The sequence below is a fragment of the Betta splendens genome, chromosome 4 (assembly GCF_900634795.4).
Source record: "Betta splendens chromosome 4, fBetSpl5.4, whole genome shotgun sequence".
In the NCBI taxonomy this organism is placed as follows: Eukaryota; Metazoa; Chordata; class Actinopteri; order Anabantiformes; family Osphronemidae; genus Betta; species Betta splendens.
In genome coordinates, this window is record NC_040884.2 from 7,336,176 (window position 1) to 7,356,531 (window position 20,356).

The following is a 20,356-nucleotide window of genomic DNA, read 5'->3' on the forward strand; positions in this document are numbered from 1 at the left end:
ACGCGGTGTGGAGGAGAGCTACAGCTTCTGTATGATGCCAAAATAACAGGTAACCACACCTCTACTACAGTACGACGCTCCTCAACTGGAGAAATGTGCACAAACGCGGCATACAGACATTTATCGGTCGTATGCTCACACACACACTGGCTACAGTCAACATTATTGCAGTCATCCCTCTTTTTTATCTGTCCTCCTCATTCATCAGTGCAGCTCATCCAGCACCACTTTAGACAACATAATACAATCGTTGTGGCAAATTGTCTGCCTTCCTCCATCTCAATAAAAGCTGAAAGCATGCGCAGCGGAGCACAAATTACACGCTGTGTGCGTGTGTGTGTATGTGTGTGAAATTAATTAATTAACGAAATAATTAAACTCTCAGCATTTCTGACCCTGTGGAGTCATATCATACATATCAGCTTTTTACTGTACGTTACTGTGTGTTAAGCTGAAGCAAAAGCGCTGGTTTTGCTCAGCTCCTCCGATAACAGCATCAGAGGACACAGACGCGGCCTAAGTGGAGGTGAGAGGGGTCTGACATGCACCAGATGTGCACAACTGGATTCTAGACGTTACACACTGCAGCGTCGTGTGATTCTGCTCGCTGACCATATTTCAACTTGATTTGGAGCAAATGGAACGGCTCCATCACATTAGCAAACGGTGCCACTGTGTCTGTTGACATAAAGCCTCTGTGTGTCTGCTCATAAAGGACCCGGCAGCATTTCATCTCTGGCAGAAGGTGACAATGTTACAGGTTTCAACATATTTTTGTGCTGCATTTCTGAGAAGATATATAGAGTTTCCTGATTCATGAGTTTGGCCCATGAACATACAGTGTATGTTTTCTTTAGGTTTCTGTGCTTGTTGCAGTATGCTAAACGCGAGACAGTGCGTGGGCCGTCTTACGTTGTACAGCACCGTGGTCCACCCCTCCATGGTGATGCACTGGAAGACGGTGAGGACGGCAAACAGGATGTTGTCAAACTGGGTGATGCCGTCATTCGGGCCGATCCAGGTATCGGTGCAGTTGTAGCTGGCCGGGCACTGACGCGTGCCACACGGGAACTCGAACTCGGTGGAGTCCACCGTCTCGTTTTCTGAACCGTGTGGAAGTGGGAGGAAGAGGCGGAAACGTGGGTTGTGATGGTACGTGTCAACACATATTTGATATAAAGATGGCTGCTCTCCTGTACACAGTACCGAGTATTCCAGGCTGCGGCGTACAGGTGCTGTGCAGTTTGCCGCTGTAGAACTCCAGGCCAATGATGGCAAACATGAGAATGGCAAAGAACAGCAGCAGGCCGATCTGCAGCAGAGGAACCATGGCCTTCATTATTGACTTCAGCACAATCTGCAGACCTGGAGGCAGAGCACAGGGGCAGCCGTAAGCTACATGAAAACTCTGATCACCGCCGTGACGCGCTGCGGTGTTGGTAGCACTTACTGGGGATGCCCGAGACCAGTTTGAGGGGTCGGAGCACTCTGACGGCCCTCAACGTCCTCAGGTCCACTGAGATGTTCATGTGCGCCCCTGCGGCGGCCAGGATTCTGGAAACAAGAAGGCACAAACCGATCAGGCTTCACATTCTGACCACAGACACATGATGGTGATCATCTCTCCATCATTTATTCATTCATGGGAGGATGCATTAAGTCGCAGGCTAAAGCAGTTAATACTGGTTTACACACACACACACACACACACACACACACACACACACACACACACACACACACACACACACACACATACACACACATACACACACACACACACACACACACACACACACACACACACACACACACACACACACACACACACACACACACACACACACACACACACACACACACACTTAGATGTGAGGACAGCCGGCAGATAAAACAGAGAACACAACCGGGGTGCGCACGGGGCTCGTGGCTGTTTCCCTGAGTGGGAGGACGCCTGTGACAACTGCTATTTAGGAGGAGAACAAAGAAAGCAGCTCGATCAGAGGAAGGCAGGACGGATGGGGCTCGTGGACACACACAGCATCAACCCTGCTACACACAGCCAGAGTCCTGTTCATGTTCCTGTAGGCTGATGAGGAAAAGTAAAGCATCGTCTGCCGACTCCCCCCCGGCCTTCCTCACCCATTGACCATCCTCCTCCCTGTCTGTGTGTTGCTCTTCTTCCCTGAACCTTCACCCCATCATCTCTCACCTCCTCCCACTATCGTCGACTCTTTCTTTGTTCTACCATTTTTCCGCTGAACGGGACACATATTTATTTTTCACACGTCTCACCTGGAGTGAGAGCGGGAGAGGTGCAACAGTGAAAGATGGGGTGACGACGTGTTTTGACCAAAAAGAGAATGGTCTCACATTTTATACTGGCACTGAGAAGCCAAGATCCTTCAAAGCTAGCTAAAGTTAGCTAACTAGCGCACAGCTGCTAATTAATTACACTTACACTACGAAAATACTTGAACCTTTGGCTGATCAGCATTGATTTGACTTTAAATATCACTGACACTGGGAAAGAGAGAGAATAAAGAAGGTGTAATTGTGTAAATTCACATTTCATGTGAGTCAGAGATCAGAACTATCCAACCTGAAGCAATTCATCACATACATAACAGCAGTAGCAGCCCGGTTACATGTGGGAGTTATTTCAGCATCGTCTAACTAATTAAGTGAAGCGAAGCTGAAAGGAGAAACAGAGAAACGAGTTAAATAAGTCAGCATCATCCACACAAGGACATAAATAGCTGCATCGTCACGAGTTTCACACCTCTAATTATTTCACTTTGGAGTTTTTTTACCCACTTCTCCTTTTAGGCCCAACCACGTCTCACTAACGCTGTCCCTTCTCCTCCTTCCTCTGTGCTTTCCCGACTCCCCTCCTGAATATCAAGGCTTCCAGCTACGGCGTGTGCTCCTCCCGCTGCCGTGTGTCCTGGGCCGCCTCCGTCTGCTCCTCCACGGGGCCGCGAGCAGAAGGTGAAGGCTGGTGAGAGGCCCTGGCAGATTTGAATGGCGGAGCCCGGCTGCGGTTTCCTTTCCTTCTGCTTTGTTTGCTTGGATCCACTGTACCTCATGAGCCCGCGGGTTAATGGACTCACTTCTAGTCACCAGCTGTCACACGGGAACACGTCTTCCTCCGCGCTGCACACGCCGGTGACAGACGCGCCGTAGTGAAGCGGGCCGGTCAGAGTTGTCAGCCATGATGAGCGAGTAACAATGACATGCCCTGCAGAAGTGACAAGCCCCCTCTGCGTGACGAATGCGCCGTGACAGCCATCATGCGGTGATACTGATCACGCTACATGTCGCTCTCAGTCTGGAAGCTAATAACGCACCCGCTATTGTAATGATATCAATCGCACTCTAGTTTAGAGGCTTGAAGATGACCTCTGACGACCTGAAAGCTCAGGACCTGCACTTGGCTGACATCTCCCTCAGACCCCAGTTGCAGCTGCTTCATCTGTTACGAGGGGACGACCCGGGCTCCATGGGCTGTGGATCATTGCTGCTCCTGGGATGCTTCTCTACGTCTAATCCAACCCAGCGAGCCACGTTCACAGTAACTCATTCCTGGATGAGGATCATCTACCGTGAATGAAATTAGATTAGTGTTTTCCTTAACGACCTGCGATGACAGAACGTCTCTTCTGGCGCTTTCTGGTGGAACGATTACCTTGGTCGCGCTGGAGCTTTTTTTTATATAATTAGAATCTAAAAAATGAGTTTGACTTGTTTCTCCCGGGAGGCTTGCCACCCAATCGAATGCGATACGCCAAACCATATATATAGTCATTAATATTTTAGTGTGTATAATCCAGATGTGTGGTTTGCAATAGATTGCATCAGCAGGAGCGAATCCAGCAGCACTAAGCAAGAGAACATACCATGAAAGAGTAAACCTACGCTGGAGAGAAGTGTAAAAGGAGGCGAGGAGCATATGTGGATGTCAGTAAACATTAGAACATAGGTAATAAAGTGGACACACTGATGCTGATAGTTTGCACATACAGTGCAGCACCAGAAGCTGCATGTGACGAGTACCATATATGAATTTATGTGACCCTGATCTTCAAGTGGACAGTGGAAGAGATTCTTTAATACCTGCGGGCACGATCAATTAAAATAGCTGCTTTGATGACCCACGGTGTGGTGGGTGGCGTGCGAGTGTGTGCGCAGCAGATTGTCTTGACAGAATAAGGAATTGTGTGGAGCAACTCCTACAGCGCTGCCGCGGCTGCTTCGGTTGATCTAAGCCTCTCTGCCTCCCACAGTGAGCGCTCTCTTTTTTAACTCCCCCCTCAGCTGTCCTGTTTTTCTCTATTAAACACACACACACACACACACACACACACACACACACACACACACACACACACACACACACACACACACACTGGGTAACATTCACAGGTTTTTATGCAAAATCAAACGCTTTTCTTCCTGATATCAACGCCCTGAGCGTGTGTCAGTCCACATATTGGTTTATGTATAGGTTAACTAAATATTTGCTCTTTGGCCATCCTGAATAATTAATCTGGGTAAATAATTTATTAGCCATCTGTTGGAAAAGCGAGAGAGAGTGATGTTAATTTTGTGCAGTGCAGAGATGATTCGCTCTAACACCAAGTCACTCGTTACTTTCTAGGTCAGAAAAGTTTACATACAGTAGAAAATCAATAATCACCCTGAAAATGATGGTTATATTCTATTACGACGACTTAAGCTTTATGTATATTTGACATTCTGGTCAAATGGAAGCAATCCATGTACTGCTTTCCCTGGTTGTCCAGCCACATGTTTCAGTCATGGCTTGCTTAATCTTAGCGATTATTCTGCCGTGACAACCACACGTGAACTTTGGCTAAAGGAACATTCACTGACGATCTAAATGAAAATCCTCCACAAGAAAAAATGTAATTTCACTACATCTGACTTTTCCTTCTCGCTGCTGATCAGACGCACAGTAACAGGTAACTGTGGATTTGCAGAAACTGCAGTTGCGTTGATCCTGACAGACCCCAGCAGGCGTCTTAATCTTTATAATATAAACTCAAAGACTGTAACATGAATTATATTACAGTGTTTGAGTTTATATTATATTATTAGACCTCCTGGTGTTTCTACTTAAGAACCGATACTACTTTATGAATGCATTAATACATTTTCATAATAATTCAGGACTCTTTCAGCACATTCAGTAATACGATATAGAAAAATATTCTTGCTTTTGTATTTTATTCATCAGGATTAATCAGAAAATGTCAGAGTGAAGACTAATATATATAAATATATAAATTGCATACATTTAATTGTCCAATAAGGGGTGCCTGCCTGATGTTCAATTTATTATCAGAGAAACTGACAGCTCATAATGGAAGAATGTTCCTGTGAATTTTAGATGAATCTTTGAACTTAATTTGGTTTGACTTGCGTTCTGCTTTCACCTCCGTGTAGCACCCCATGTTCTCTGATCAGACACCAGCGTAGACTGAATAAAGACACTCACGTGAAGGCCGACCCACATTATGCAGGGACACAGCCCGACACCAGCATCATTACTCAATGCCTTAATACACTATCACAGCTAAATCACCATTTTTACTCGCTGACCACAGAAGCAGCAGGACGCGACCCGGTGACAGCCTGACCTGGGGTGGGGTCCAGCGTCACCATGGTAACGGCTCAGGGGGACATATGCACCCCTGCTGCGTCTGAACTCATCAATCGATCGGATAACAGATGGAAAAGAAGATCGGAGGGGACAGGTTCGTCTGTGCTGGTTGTGACCGGAGCGCAGCAGCCAAACACACAGACGGTCTCACTGGCTCAGAGACGCAGCAGCGGCACGTTTTGGTTCATGCACACGAATGCACACGCACAAAGCAGGCAGGGTGTGAATTCAGCTTGTAGTGGGCCGGGGTCCACGGACGGGAAGTAATATCACATGAGCAGCACAAGTCAACTTCAGCCACATTTGGAGAAGAAATAACAGAGTGAGAGATAAGCAGATCACAAGTTGTAAAGTGGCACCGTGGATCTGGTATTAAACGCTGATAGACTCAGTAAAAAGTGTCACTTATTTAACTTTTCTGATGTTGAATAAAACATGGGATCTTATCATATTTCTTAGATCAAAGGTTTTAAAATCATCTCTCTGTGTTGAGCGTGAAGGAGTCTGCCCTCCTTCTCTTCCTTTTCTTCTCATCTTCTTTCATCTCATTAATGTCTGATGCTAATTTAACGGCAACAGTGCAACAAGCAAACCTGGACCAGCCTGTCAGCAGATTTAGAGCGAACCCGAGCAAAGGCCCACATGGAGCCGGCTGAAATGCTCCCTTCACCGCGTCTCCTCATTTTTACTCTCATCCACTCCAACTTGGGCTTTCTCCATGTCTCCCATTCGCCCCGAGTGCCTGGCACGGAGTGGTGACATAAACCCTCGGTGGGCGTCTCCTTCTGCCAACCGTTGCCAGTCTAATGGAGGGCTTGCCAGCGAATTAGACGGCCAAGGTGCCAATTAGTGCGTGCTCTTACGCACGGTCACATCCTTCTCATTTCCTCCTCTGGCTCTTGATTCTCTTTGTCTTCGCTCCTCTCTATTCTCTGCTCGGTTTCCTTCCTGGTTATCACATCCTCCGTGCAGCTTTGCCATTTTAGCAACTTTACCGCGTGATAGGCCGAGAAAGCCGGCAGCCCCTCCATTCTAATTTCAGTCACAACAGTCCTCAGCCGCATGATCACAGCCTTTAAGGAAACAGCAAGTACCATCTGCTTTTCCCTCGCTCCCTCCCACTCGCTCTGGCCGCGTAGTGCGGCCCATCTCGTGGCGCCGAGGCAGCTCGGCGCGGTAATCGTGGCCTCCGGCGTTAACACTGTTAGCAAACGCTTCCATAATTACACATGTTCACACATACACGACGAGTGAGTCAGGGGCATCCACTGAGGAGGGCTGGTGGTCTGAGTCGTGCGTTATGCCTCCGCGGGCAGAATTTTCCACGGCACCGTGTCCCGTCTGACTCAGACTGGAAACCTTCAAAGTGTCAGAGTCATGGGAGTCAAATCAATACACTCCAGCAAAGAGCAGGTGTTATGAGCCTCCCACTGTTATCTACTAATTTGTTGGATCAACGGCAGAATAATATCAAGAGAAAAGAAGATGTTAAGCTTGTTTGCTTCATTGGTCCTGTACCCGACGCGTGTGGATGCTGAGGTAGTGTTTCCTGTCTTCATAGACCTCCTAATTACTGCCTGATAATTTAAATCTGGCGGTTAATCTAAGATCATTATCAGATCTCATACCTCCAATAAGGCTAAGAATCATGAATGATGGCCTGCATGCGAGCAATTGTGTGTCTGTGAGCGCGTTAAGGATCCGTGCTTGTCTCACACAATAATTGAGGGAGAGAGAGAGAGAGAGAGAGAGAGAGAGAGAGAGAGAGGCGGGGGATAGAGACAGACCCAGAGCACTTTTATCAATTCTTCTTTTTACTGTGGCCAGAATGATAATTTAGCAAGAGATCTATCAGGAGCCCACTTCATCATGTTGAATATTAATAAATGGAGACCTGGAAGAGTCCACCCCTACAGTACGTGCACATCTCCACCAACATCAAAGCTCGAAGCCTTCACTGTTTTCTCGTCACTGTGTTTTCGTATGTACTGTGGCAGAAGCCTATGCATCATTAGTTAGAGCCGTTCAACACACGGCTCACTGAAAGGTAAAGTCTGATTACAGCGATCGCGCCCCTTGGGAGAGCTTCGGTCTCCTGTTCAGGCAGCTGTGATGAGAACAATCCATTAACACTTGTCCGTCTCGCTGTCTTTTAATTAAGCTTCTAAATCTTGGTCTTGCCGTGGGGCTGAAGGGCTGATTAACAGGCCATGGAGACGGAACACTCCCACTACCAGACTCCAGACTCTACCCCCATGCCCCCATTCTTCTCCTTACACCTTGTTCCTCCTTTAGCCAGCAGTGAGCAGAGCATCGTTAAAAAAGCCCAAGCTCATCTCATCAACAACATCAATTAACCAGCCAGAATCATGCAGAATTCTCACAGAACCCTATTTCTGTCTGCTAGAACCAACTCATTTCTTGTTACAGTATGTGTGTACAGTACGTGAGGTGTTGAGGTTAATCTGCTGCCTCGTCAAGTTTTCCTTCAGAAACCTCTGTGCTCTGGTGACACGGTGCCTTCATGTTTTTTTGGACCTAACTTACGGCCTCCCCCGCCGTCCCTTTACTTCACCAGCACTGTAATTAGCCATCTGTAAATACTGCACACAAGGATGGATTTACAGTCTGTCAGTAAGTGCTTGCTGCATCTTATAAAAGGTCTTCATATCTTGACCTCCATTCACACTGTAGTTTTACATTAGACTAGTAAGAAAAAATGGAAACTACAGTGTGGCTATGTCTGTATGATGTATAATATGTACAGGTACAGTATGATATATATATATATAGATATGATATACGAGTAGATCAACATCGATGACTCACTGACCCACTGTTTGCACCCTTTGCATCCACAAATGTATTTAGAAATCTGCAGGATGACGTCATACCCTGGTGAACAATGAGACGGCAACCAACCAAAGGCAAAGGGCTGTAGTCTGACAGTCGTACACTCCCTGGTGCACCTGCTCAGTTTAATGCAATCCAATGCTGCATCTAGAAAGCATTTGGTATCCAAGAATCAGGAACTATTTAAGATACCTGCACTCCAGTGGTTATATGATTAAGCCTGATGTATGAGCATCATTAAAATCTGAAAGGAGTCTCAGTCATCCAGCTAACGGCCTTCGCTGTACCATTAAAGTAGCTCCCTGCGTTCGCTTGTTGATCCCTATTCACTCATGATTTATCAGTGTAAATCCAAAAATAGATTTCCAGGGTGTATGTGTTGTGAACCAATAAGGAGCGAGGACGCAGCGTGTTAGAAAAAAAAACGGAAGCTGTGTTGAAAAGTGGAGCAAGGGGACGCTGTGTGTTGAACACAATGAACATCACAGTATCAACCATGTCTCAGATTCATAACACACACACACACACACACACACACACACACACACACACACACACACACACACACACACACACACACACACACACACACACACACACACACAATGTTCAACTCACCCACTGAGAACCACGATGAAGTCCATGACGTTCCAGCCGTTCCTGAGGTAGGAGCCTTTATGAAACACGAAGCCCAGCGCGATGATCTTTATTCCAGCCTCAAAACAGAACATCCCGATGAAGTAGGGCTCGGTTTTCTCCTGTTGGAGAGCATCAAAGGAAGCGCTTCACTTGTCTTTATTCAACAAGCTCCATCCCAGATCATTTATGCCACTTGGTGTGTGCAGACGTTTGCGCGTGTGAGAATCTCACCAGCCTCTTGGACATGGGGGTTTTGTCCTCTCCAGGAAGGTGCTGCTCCAGAGCCAGGACGATACAGTTCGCAATGATGGTGGCAAGGATCATGTACTCAAATGGAGTGAGAGGATGGAGTTAAGGACCAAGACTGACCCAAGACTCCTCACAAATACGGAAGAAACAGTAAATCTTGACTTTGAACATTAATAAATACCACTACAAACCATGATGTGTCCTTAAGCAGATTCACAGGATGTGAAAGGGTGAATGATATGGTTAATTACAGTATGACAGTGTTTACAGAATCATTTCAGCAGGGAATGAAACAGAATGAACCTGTCATGCCGCAGTGTAAGCCCTCAGGCTGTAGGCACAGCCAGACACAGGCTGCACCTTATCGGAGGTCAGACACAAACACAAACAGAGTGTTGTGGAGGGGATAGTGGGTGGGCCTCGGGAAACAGGGTCCCTCTTACTACAACTTTAACAGCCTGTTCCACGGGACCTGTCGGTTTAACTCCTGCCGCTCGGGGGTTGAGCCAAGCCAGCGATGTGCTCTTTATCTAACGCTCTGCGTGGGCAGTCCCCTCTCTCCTGGCTCTGCGCAGGAGGAGGTACGAAGGGAGAGAGCTTAACTCTGCAGAGGGGGGAGACGGCGAGGGAGAGCGGAAGGCAAGGTAACAGAGAGGAAAGACAGGAAATAAGTAATAGAGGATGACGGCTGATGAGGGGAGGAGAAGATGGGCGTGCAGAGGCTGAGGTTTGTACAACAGGTGGGTGAGGATGATGAGGAGGAGGAGGCAGTGAGGCTGGATAAGAGAGACAGCGATGCGCCGGCAGCTGTACCCAGCAGGGTAACCCAGGGAGCAACGCCAAGCTGAATACACAACCATACTCCGATAATCAGGGCTCTGACTTACACCTTAGGCTGCGCTGGCTGGGTTTTCATACGCAAAACCACGGAAGCCATCAGTTGCCAGCAGATCAAGGATGTCGCTTATTGCCCCACAATAACTGGCCTCTGGTTAACCTCAGCAGAGCCACTCGCCACACCCTGCATTCCCTCAAAGACACGCCACACAACAAACAAACAAGGGGGGAGGGGGAGGAGGACACGAGGGCACAGACGGAGGGAGACGAGAGGTATCCACGGCAACAGCCAAAAGTCAATGCTACGACAGTTACTGGGCAGCTGAACCACACACACACACACACACACACACACACACACACACACACACACACACACACACACACACACACACACACACACACAATCACGTATCACGCTAATTGAAAACTACATGACTGACGGTGAACGCAGGACATCTCATAAAACCACTCCTCTAGCTTTGCTTTTTGTTTGCTTTTTGCTACCTGACGGCGAGAGTGAGCCAAAGTCCCTGTAAATCCAAGCAACCATCAAAATGACGCTCCTTCCCACCTGGTCAATGTAGTCATTGGTTTTAATGAGTGAGGATTCACCCTCAGTCACCTTATTGATGCACTGATATACTCTATAATTAGCGAGGTTGATTGAACACAGGAGACCTCAAGAACTGGCTGGCCCGCGTCTAAAGCTTCAGTACCAACCAGCACATAGTTTATACTGAACTCCCTGTGTAATGTTATGAAAACTGATACAAGAATCGGTCCAACGCTTCCCCGCCGCCGCGCTGTTCTGGCTGTCAGCTGCTGTGACGTGGCTCACGGGTCGTCTACCGCTTTTATCATCTCGTGAGCGGTCCTGTGAGTCACCGCGGCGCTGGCACGCCGCCTCATCTCCTGAAACACGCCAGTAAAAATAGACGCGATGCCCTGCGCATCCGAGAACGCGCTCCAGCCCAGATTGGATCCGAGCGCCCAAGATTACTGCTACAAGTTGGATGAATTACAGCCATCTGAGCGGGGCTTGTGGGAAATCTGCGAATTATCTGTGTGTTTGTAGGCACACGCTCGTCAACACAGAGAGAGAGCCAAGAGTTTAATCATCAGTTGGAGCCAAATGAACCCACTTTAAGCCAGAGGAAGGAAAACAGTGATACACTACAACTTAAATCTGTGTGGAGAATTCAGATGTTATCAGCTGAATAGATTTAACGCAGTCATTTTGTTGATCCCACTCCTCCTTCACATCTCAGGGGCCCGTTTGAGCCGGACCAATAAAGAAGATGAATGCAGCCACAGTTTAACAGCTCCACCATGGGCACATAACCCCAGTCCAGGTTCCTACACAGCTGTATTTGTAGACTGAAATCAATCAACCAGCGCTAACAAGTAAAACCACCATGTTGGAAACAGTGGAAACAAATGACAGTAAAACTCTAACTTTACTTGAGACACAAGGGTCATTCCCTTGGTAATTCCTTGTTTGCATTCTTCACGCAAGGATGAAATTTAGTTAAAGGGGATTTAATGGACTTTCTCTTTGAAGTTTAAGCCGACTCTAGAGGCTTACGCGCAGCATTAACAACCTAAAAGGCTCACTTAATTAAATTACCAATCTGTGTATTCTAAATCCCTCTGCTCAGACATCCTGTGTGTGTCTGAATTATGCAGGGACCTTTTCTGAAATTACGTTTCATATCTCCAAGCTGAGTCTGACTCTGTGCTGGATATTTGTGTGTCCTCTGATTAAACAAATTCTATTAGGTCCTCCAATCAATTATTAAGAGGTGTACCTTCTCAATGGGAAACTTCCCGCAGTGGGGGATCCCAGTGGGGATCAGACAAGAGGAGCAGCTGCCAGTTCTCCACACTAAACTCAGGCTGTGTGCTTCATTAGCCATGCCTCTGCCTCCCTGCCAGGCCTCCATAAGCCTCCATCGACAGCACGCTCGCTCGTACACGCACAAGCGCATTTAATCATCCCTTACTTAACGCTATTAACCTGCGGAAAGGTGTCAAAAAAACATATTTACTCACATAAACATGAAAACACTGTGCTGAGCCAACACCACTGAGTGTTATCGCCTCTGAATGGGGCATCTGCTGGTAAACGAGCGCTTATAGGAAAAGCACTGGTCCAACCACAGGCTGACCTTTCTATACTATGTCCTAAAGGCCAAAATGATCTTGTTCGTGCACAGAAAACTGTTAAATATGGCTGAAATGCCTCCTGTGCGCGACAGAGATATGATCTTCTCTTTGACACTCAATGAGCTCATAGTTCTTCCTTCTGTACCAAGATAAAAGCTGCTGCTGAGGTTCTAGGACACTGCCCCTACTGGCCAAGTGCTGGGTTGCACCTTGTGCATAGCCTTTCTTCAGCGTTCCCAGTTGCCCGCACTGGTGCAGGAAACCATGTGCTACCTTCTACTTCTACCAGTTTAAGCCTAGGAAAAAGACTGAAGAATATATGGACTGTTACATTTGTTTACAGCTAGAATAAACTCATACTTCTGTGTATTTGCTGTGTGAGAATCTTCACATGAACATGATTCATCAGAATCATCAGAACATAGAATCACTCAGCTGAACATCACATCCGTCAAAGCAGTGTGATATAGTATGAGTCAGTGAATAATGACTAGTTGTAATAGCATATGACACAGTGATCAGACATCATTACGTATAATTCCTGTTAATGTCTGTTAATCAGATACAGTGGAGCTCATTAGATGTAATGAGACGCTCCCTCCACAACAGCGCATTAACCTGTGGGTAATTCAGCCCCACTACTTTCCTTTTCCTCACGAAGCAAATATTATTTGGATTTAAACTGGATTCTTGCTGCAGAACACGGGTTTATTATCCCCACTGGTTATTAACCAGGCACTCCAGGGCAGAAGCATCCCTAACACACACGCGCACACACACTGCAGTCCATTTTCCCCAGCTGTTGATTGAAATTCATCCCGTTTCTATTTCCATTCACCTCAGCGGACACAGAGAACAACAATAGGCTGCGATCGGCAACAGAAGCACATTCAGTCTATTTGCAGGGTTTTTAAAACCAGCAGTGGGCCAGTCAGTCAGTCAGGAAGCTGTTGAATGGAGCCCAACAATAGCAGCGAAGAGGCCACACCTGGCCTGGACACCTGGTGAGCTGCACAACAGCAGCACAAACAGGGCACCAATGGACATTAGCATGTGGTCTGCAACACTATCGCCCTTTTCAGCCATAGGACGTTATGAGGCTCTAAATAAAACAGCAACACAACCAATAATGTAATAGCACCTAATTAAAAATGTTTAACATACATCTTTTAATGGAAAGCAGATTAAATTAATGCCTGTTTAATATAATATTTAAGTTGATGCTTGACATACAAATCTTTGGACGACAACTCCGTGACTCAACATTAAGGTGATCTTTATATGAAATGTTTTGTCCAATCCAGAGTAAAGGAAACTATTTAGTTGCAGTGACGTAAGCACAGTTACAGTAGAACCACAACCAGACTGGCTTCATACCATAAAAACACCCATGATTATTAGATTATTATCTGTTAATCTACGTGACAACTGATTAGTCTGTTAATAAATCTCCACACAACGACCAAAATCAGGATGACAAGAGCAGGTCTTGTTGTGTTGCTCTGATCCACTTTCCAGATTCACTGACACCTCCTCTTCATCTGCACTACATGTAGCTGTGGCTATAATGATGTCTCCTTACACCTTGTGATGCTCCTAGTTTCAATCTGTGTAGCACCACTTGGATTTGCTTCTATTTCTGGTTCATCAAAAATGAACTAAAACGTGTTTCTACAAGTCAGAGTTGTAATGTGCGCTGTCCGAGGTGCTGAAATAAATTTTCATTCATTATTGAACAGTAGGGGAATAGTAGAACATGGAGACTCTTTGGTGTAAGATTGTGCAACAAATCAGTGGTTATTAGTGAAACATTCTTTACCCACGTTTTGCAATTTACTCTCAGTTTTCAAATCTTTCACACGAACAATTAGCAGACAAGGATATGGCCATTCTGTGATTTTCTTGGCGTACTTCCTGACCACGTTGTCTTCCCCAAAGATGAAGAGCGACCTGTTGACGGTGAAGCAGTTCTCTCTGACCGGGATGGGGTTATACAAGGCCATGGTGCGGGCTCGCTGCGCTTTGGTCTGCTTGAAGGCTGGGGAGATGCCACCTGTGGACACCGCCGCCCCATCTCGGTTGCGGTTGCGGTCGGAGCCTCCATCACCAGAGCTCAACAAGCCCGGCACGTCGTCTCCGAACCGGGCCATTCTGTCAAAGCAAACCACACGGGAGGGAGGACAGTGTGAGACGAGGGAGGAAAAGGAGGTTATCGTCTCCTAGAAAGCAGGGCGCGCCGCGACGCCCCGTGCGGACGCAGCGAAGATTTAGCCTCTCATCGCCTTCCAACGCAAAAACGCCGGTTTCGCTGCTTCCAAACTTCTAGTTCAGTTCGAAACAAATCTACGGTATCTTTTTAGTTGGTGAGGAGTTCAGAGCAGCACGTCATGCCCCGCGCCTTTCGAGTGTGCTCTGCGTAAAACAGGGCGCACATCCAAAAAGTGATTAAATTCTGCCAAAGCGTTTTAAAAGAACGCCGTGAAAACGGAGTCATTCCGCAGGATTCCGGATTTGTACGAAGCCCGACGCTCCGAGCTTCACGAGAAGCTGCAACAGGTCACGTCTTCAGGCATCTTCAGAGCCCTGAGCGAAAAGCTGGGGAGCGGGTCGATCCATGGGGTTTTAAAAAGCCAACAAACAACAGTCCGCTGATAAATTCAGAGCACATCAGTCCTCTCCTCTGCTCTGCTCCTCTGTGATGACCACCTACCACCAGCACGCCTGCCTCCTGCGTGCGTAGGAGCGCGGTGGGGGGAAAAAAACAAAAAAAAAAACTTTGTCGTTTCCCACAATATTTTCCGCGAAGCAGCGCGAACAAAACCAGGCTGTCAGCAACGTGCCAGAACGCAATCAGCGGCCGCGTCGTCCGCAGCGGGACGGTGAGAGGCGCGTCTGCCTGTTCTCCGCGCCGTGAAGAGCAGGCGGGGAGAGAAGACTGGCGTCTCCGCACGCGACAGGACCGACGCGCCTCTCCGAACCTCTGCGCAGCCCGACGCGCGCGCGCGCGCACGCCCACTTCACTGAAACTGAGTCAAACTGTAATTTAAACACACATTAAACATCCGGTGATATTGATATGAAAAATAAAGATCCAGCCCGATTTTTTTTATTTTTTGTCTTTGTCTGTTGTTTCCTGGTCAACTAGGATGTGAACAGGGGCCGGTCTCTAGCCTGATCTCATCAACCCACTCTGTCTCCCCTATGGGCAAAGCGAGCGCTGCATGGTCAGGCGTCAGATCTGGAGGGGTGTAAACGCCTGTTGTTCCAACCAGTTGACAAGACACTGAGGAGGACAGCGGCAGGAATGTGGCTAATTAGAATAAAGAGCCATGGACGAGGGGGTGGTGGTGATCCCACCTTAAATAGAGCTGCCTCTGTGCCAACAAACTGACATCCATATTCTACTTAACGTACGTTTACATCATCTGTCAGAGCATTAAAATACTGACTCACAGTGTTTTCATGTTCTTAGAATAAAACTATTGGGATTAAGCCGTACAACCAAACCCAAGAACCCACAGTAACCGTTACTTTAACAGAGCTGCCATTTTGCATTCAGCGGCCTGATGTTACCCATCCACTCCAGTTTCCCCATCAGTGCAGGTGCTTCAGTATTTAGCAAGTTTAAATAGCTCTTTATGTGTCATTTGTGTTCCCGTCTCTCCCTTTATGATGTGAATACTGGCCAGACGGTGGTGTAGTGGTTAGTGCCCAATGACAGCTGGATGGGCTCCAGTATTTCTCTGATAAAGACGAGACCTTGTTTATTATCTGGCCAATATCATCACCGCGGGAAACCTCTCAGCAGCAGGGACACGGTGGTTTGTCAGAACAGACGGAACATTGAACGGAACCAAATACAGAGAGGTACCTGATACAGCTCAGACAACCCTCGAGCAGCTTCAGGTCACTGAGGGACCTCTCAGACCTGTAGATGGCTGCTCACAGAGACACAAAGTTTAAGAAGGTCTGTCAGGGGGAATGCGATAAGGCTTCTATAAATCCAGTCCTCTCAGAAGGGAGTTGGGTCCCATCAGACCAAACAATCCAGTTCTGGTAAGAGCGTTTAGACGTAGATGAGCACAGACATCCCTGATTCAGAACCAGCCTCAAATTAAATGTTATGTCAGTTAAATGATATTTGAATAAAACACTGTAGGAAAAACTACATTAAGTTGTATTAAAAAGGTGAATTCAAACTCATCACCTCCCATATCACGTATCATAAACTGAGACTAAGGTTGAAGACAAGAGGAACCAACAGAAGGAAGCCCAAAGTTGACACTGATGGGTACTTAATGATGGTGCTAAGACGAAGCCGGTGATCAGTGATGTGTGGCCCTTCACTCATCAGAGCTAATGATAATTAAAAATAGAACCCACAACAGACAGAAATATGACATCCTCTCATTAAAATGGTGCGAAGACGTACGTTTCTCTACCCCCCCTTAATAAGACAAACAAAAAGAGTGTGGGAGCTATCTGTGATTACACACAGACTATATATAAAGTGTGCGTGCTTCCTTTGCCATGAAGCAGGGATGCGGGGAGTTATGGCAAATGTGTGTTAACTTAATTAACAAATGAGGAGGATGCAGTTAAAGAGTTTTTAGACCTGTAGTTGTAAGTTTTACAGAGGATGCAGAAGAGTGAGTAAATCAATGGCAGCCGAAAATGCATTTGTCTTGGATTCTTTATTAGTGTTATTGAGTTAATCAACTGAAAAGATAAATACCTGTAGACATACACTTTTGCAGGTGAATAATGCTGGACACCTAATTTGATATTGTAGACATCTTGTCCTGGCTTTAAGACTTGCTGAGCTTGCACAAACCTGTCGAAAGGATGCGGGGTAACCATGGTTACCAGGTGTTGTGACAGCAGGATGACAGGCCCCTCTCTCGTAATGGGACTCGGTGCCACAGGACCGCGGCGTGAACAAAGGGTTTAATTCAAAAATAGCCGGTGTGAACGGACATAGCTGCCAAGCTCGCACCCGAAACCCGCTCATTATTCTGCTCTTTGCTCCATCGTCCTGTGTTTAAACCAGCTCCTTGCCCTGAGGGCGAAATGGTCACACGAGCGTCCACATGTGAGTTCAGCTAATGTGACCGCTTCACACGTGCTCAGATGTGGGCGTTGGGAACTTTTGAACGGGTTCCTGCTTCAGTTGCCAACACCTCTAATTTGAATTCACCTGGCTTTTCACAAGGATCTGAGGGGGACTGAACTTTTCTATGATACAAGGTTTTATTTAGCCCATTTCTGCCCGAATAACAGCATCTGTCGGGAAATCGTTACACATACAGTAGCTGTGACTACCCGTGTGCCTGTAATTCCCTTTCAGTCTAAAATGAAGTCAGGTAGGAGCAGAGTAATAGAGACAAATTAATCATTGACAACAGGACAAGTTGTATAATTGGAGTCTAAGTGCTGGCAGCTAATGTGGTGAGGCCACGTTATTTCCACACTGCTGTCAGACAGACAAAGGGTGGAATCTGTGTGTCTGTCTGAGTCAGACGTGTCAACACATTTTCATCAGCGTGGAGAACACACTTGTTGACAGCGATGGGAGGCGCCTTTATTGTGCTGGTATCAAAGAGCAGATCAAAACACACTCCGGCAGGGAGATCCTAACATTAATGTGATTTATTCATGTATTTTTTAAATTAATTTCTCTATCGATTGATTTTAAATAGATTTGCAGCCTATCTTTCACGCAGCTCAATAATGATGGGAAATGATTTGTATTCACTGCCTTAGGTTTCATAAGAGTCTGACATAGAAACACTGCAAAGTTTTTGTGACTCTGGACAGACTGGTCAAGAAGGTTTTCAATGTTACTACCAGGCTGTCACTGCTGTCGTTTCTATAGCAACAAGGCATTTGCATCATTTGCGGCAACAAACCATCCTAGAAATATTTAGCTGGCATTGTCTTATCATCATAATCTTACTTAATGGTTTAAAATCCCATCATTGACCTAAACATATGAGAAATCACTTAATGGACCTTTTACAGTAATTAACGTATAATCATGTATGTCACCGTCTGCAGGCACATTGAGCAGGACTGCACAGGGTGATTTTTCAGGATGCTCAGTTCGGTAAAATCCTAAGGTGAGTAATTTTATTTCCTGCTGATTTCTGCACATGTGCAATAATAAAAGAGCTTCGCTGGTCTAATAACAGGCAAACTGTGGCTCTGGGGCATCATGAAAACACACGCAACTTGATCTGATGTCTGTTACATCACCACAATCAAATCAGCACATGTGAGTGAATCTTATCCGAGCTTGGAAAAATCATCTATGTGGACTGGAAATAAAGTTAGACGTTATTTCCCACATAAACACTCTGAAACCCCAATATTCACGGACTGGTGGGAAACATGGCAAGTGAGCACAGGTAGAGTTTCCCCCAAATAAATAGGGAGGCAGGTCAGCGTGGCCCCGACCTGAGTTTTACATCATGACACAGAAAAGCTTGGAGCAAACACAGAAGGACGGGCGGACGACAAAGCCAGACCTATTGATGTGAGATGAAGGAGCTGGGGCATCGGACTAAATTTAGCGTCATTGAGATGGTAATGGTTGAAACATGAGAAGACTTTTGTGTGTGTGTGTGTGTGTGTGTGTGTGTGAGAAACGCCATTTAAATTTCCGGGCTTTGCATTGGCAAAGCGTTTGTGATCTTAGAAAACAGAATAATTACAAGTGGGTTTGTCAGAATCAATAGTCCTCTTTTTGCAATAACAGTGTGGAAATAGCAGCACTCCTGTGTTTTTTCTTGGCCTTGATCAGCGCCTGAAGGAAATATGATGAAACACATTTACCCTGCGGCACAATTTCTCTCCTGTCTCATTCTCTCGCCCTCCTCTCCAGCTGTCTTGCCCTCTCCCTTCCCGCTCACTATCCAACCCAGATTTCTGCCTTCCAGCGTTGTCTCCATCCTACTTGTTTCCTAGCAACTGAACTGACATGCCCCCCTATTCTCAGCCCCGCAAATCTGTCGCCGTAACCCGAGATTTTATGAAATAACCCACATAAATCATGGTTCCCAGAGGAGACCTGACTTATGGTTCTTTGTCTCCAGACAAATACACTAACTCTCACTACAAGTGTGTTGTTAACCTGGTTTCACCAGATTCCTAGTTTAGAAGCGCTCGAGCAACAGTTGAGCACTGAAACATCTGCTGCAGTCATGAACCTCATAACAAAACCTATTTAACACCTTTGAGTTATTTAAGGAGGAGACTCTTCAAGACTGCGTGACTGAGTTGGAGGAGAAGTTTCCAATGACGTCTCTGAAGCACGCTCAGGGTCTTCATCTTTACTGGTAAAGAATTAGCTTCATTCTGACCTGATTTAAGAAAATCGTTCGCACAGGCAGCCGATAAAAAACACGCAGTTACCAACAACGCGCGAGCAAAGTCAGCCCCAAAACTGAACTCACTTCACCAAAATACAATCATATCATAGCATGTCATCTAATGTAAAGAACTATGACACAGAGGTTATGAGCTGCCAACACTGGACTGGCTTGTATGTCCCTTTAAAACAAAGCAGTCCTAAAGTTATTTTTCCCAAACACATGAAGTCTTGAGTTGAACACTTAACAATAAAGGCAATTATTTTATGGTTAATGAAAGCAGACCTCATGGCAGGTTGAAGTAAACGCATCCATTCCTGAGCTGATGGATGACATTTGCAGCTTATTATTTAATTAAATAGCATTATAAGCTTCATATGCTTGTCTTGTATGGTAACACTGATGCACGTGTATGTTAATAACAATGTTGTGCAACTAGCTGGTCAAGGGTGGAGTGAAATAACGTTGCTGAGAGATTATTGCCACCGTGTGACAAAAAGGCGTACTGCATGTAGAAAACGGTGGGAGGAGACAGGAGGAGGAGGCCTGAGTC

At 46.3% G+C, this 20,356-nt stretch overlaps 1 protein-coding gene across 8 annotated transcripts in view; it reads right to left on the reverse strand.

Annotated features, from left to right (window-relative positions):
* The window catches only part of LOC114854617 (voltage-dependent R-type calcium channel subunit alpha-1E), a 53,734-nt gene that overhangs the window by 19,906 nt on the left and 13,472 nt on the right, over positions 1–20,356 (reverse strand). For all 8 annotated transcript variants that reach the window (XR_005897540.2, XM_041070328.2, XM_029149203.3 and 5 more), the window contains exons 3-8: positions 14,318–14,584; positions 9,410–9,515; positions 9,158–9,297; positions 1,451–1,554; positions 1,207–1,365; positions 913–1,103 (exon numbers count right to left, since the gene is read on the reverse strand). Coding sequence is in view for 7 of the 8 variants with exons in the window: in XM_041070328.2 (XP_040926262.1) it covers positions 913–1,103; positions 1,207–1,365; positions 1,451–1,554; positions 9,158–9,297; positions 9,410–9,515; positions 14,318–14,584 (967 nt within the window). In the remaining variant the exon portion in view is untranslated. The remainder of the gene's footprint in view (positions 1–912; positions 1,104–1,206; positions 1,366–1,450; positions 1,555–9,157; positions 9,298–9,409; positions 9,516–14,317; positions 14,585–20,356) is intronic.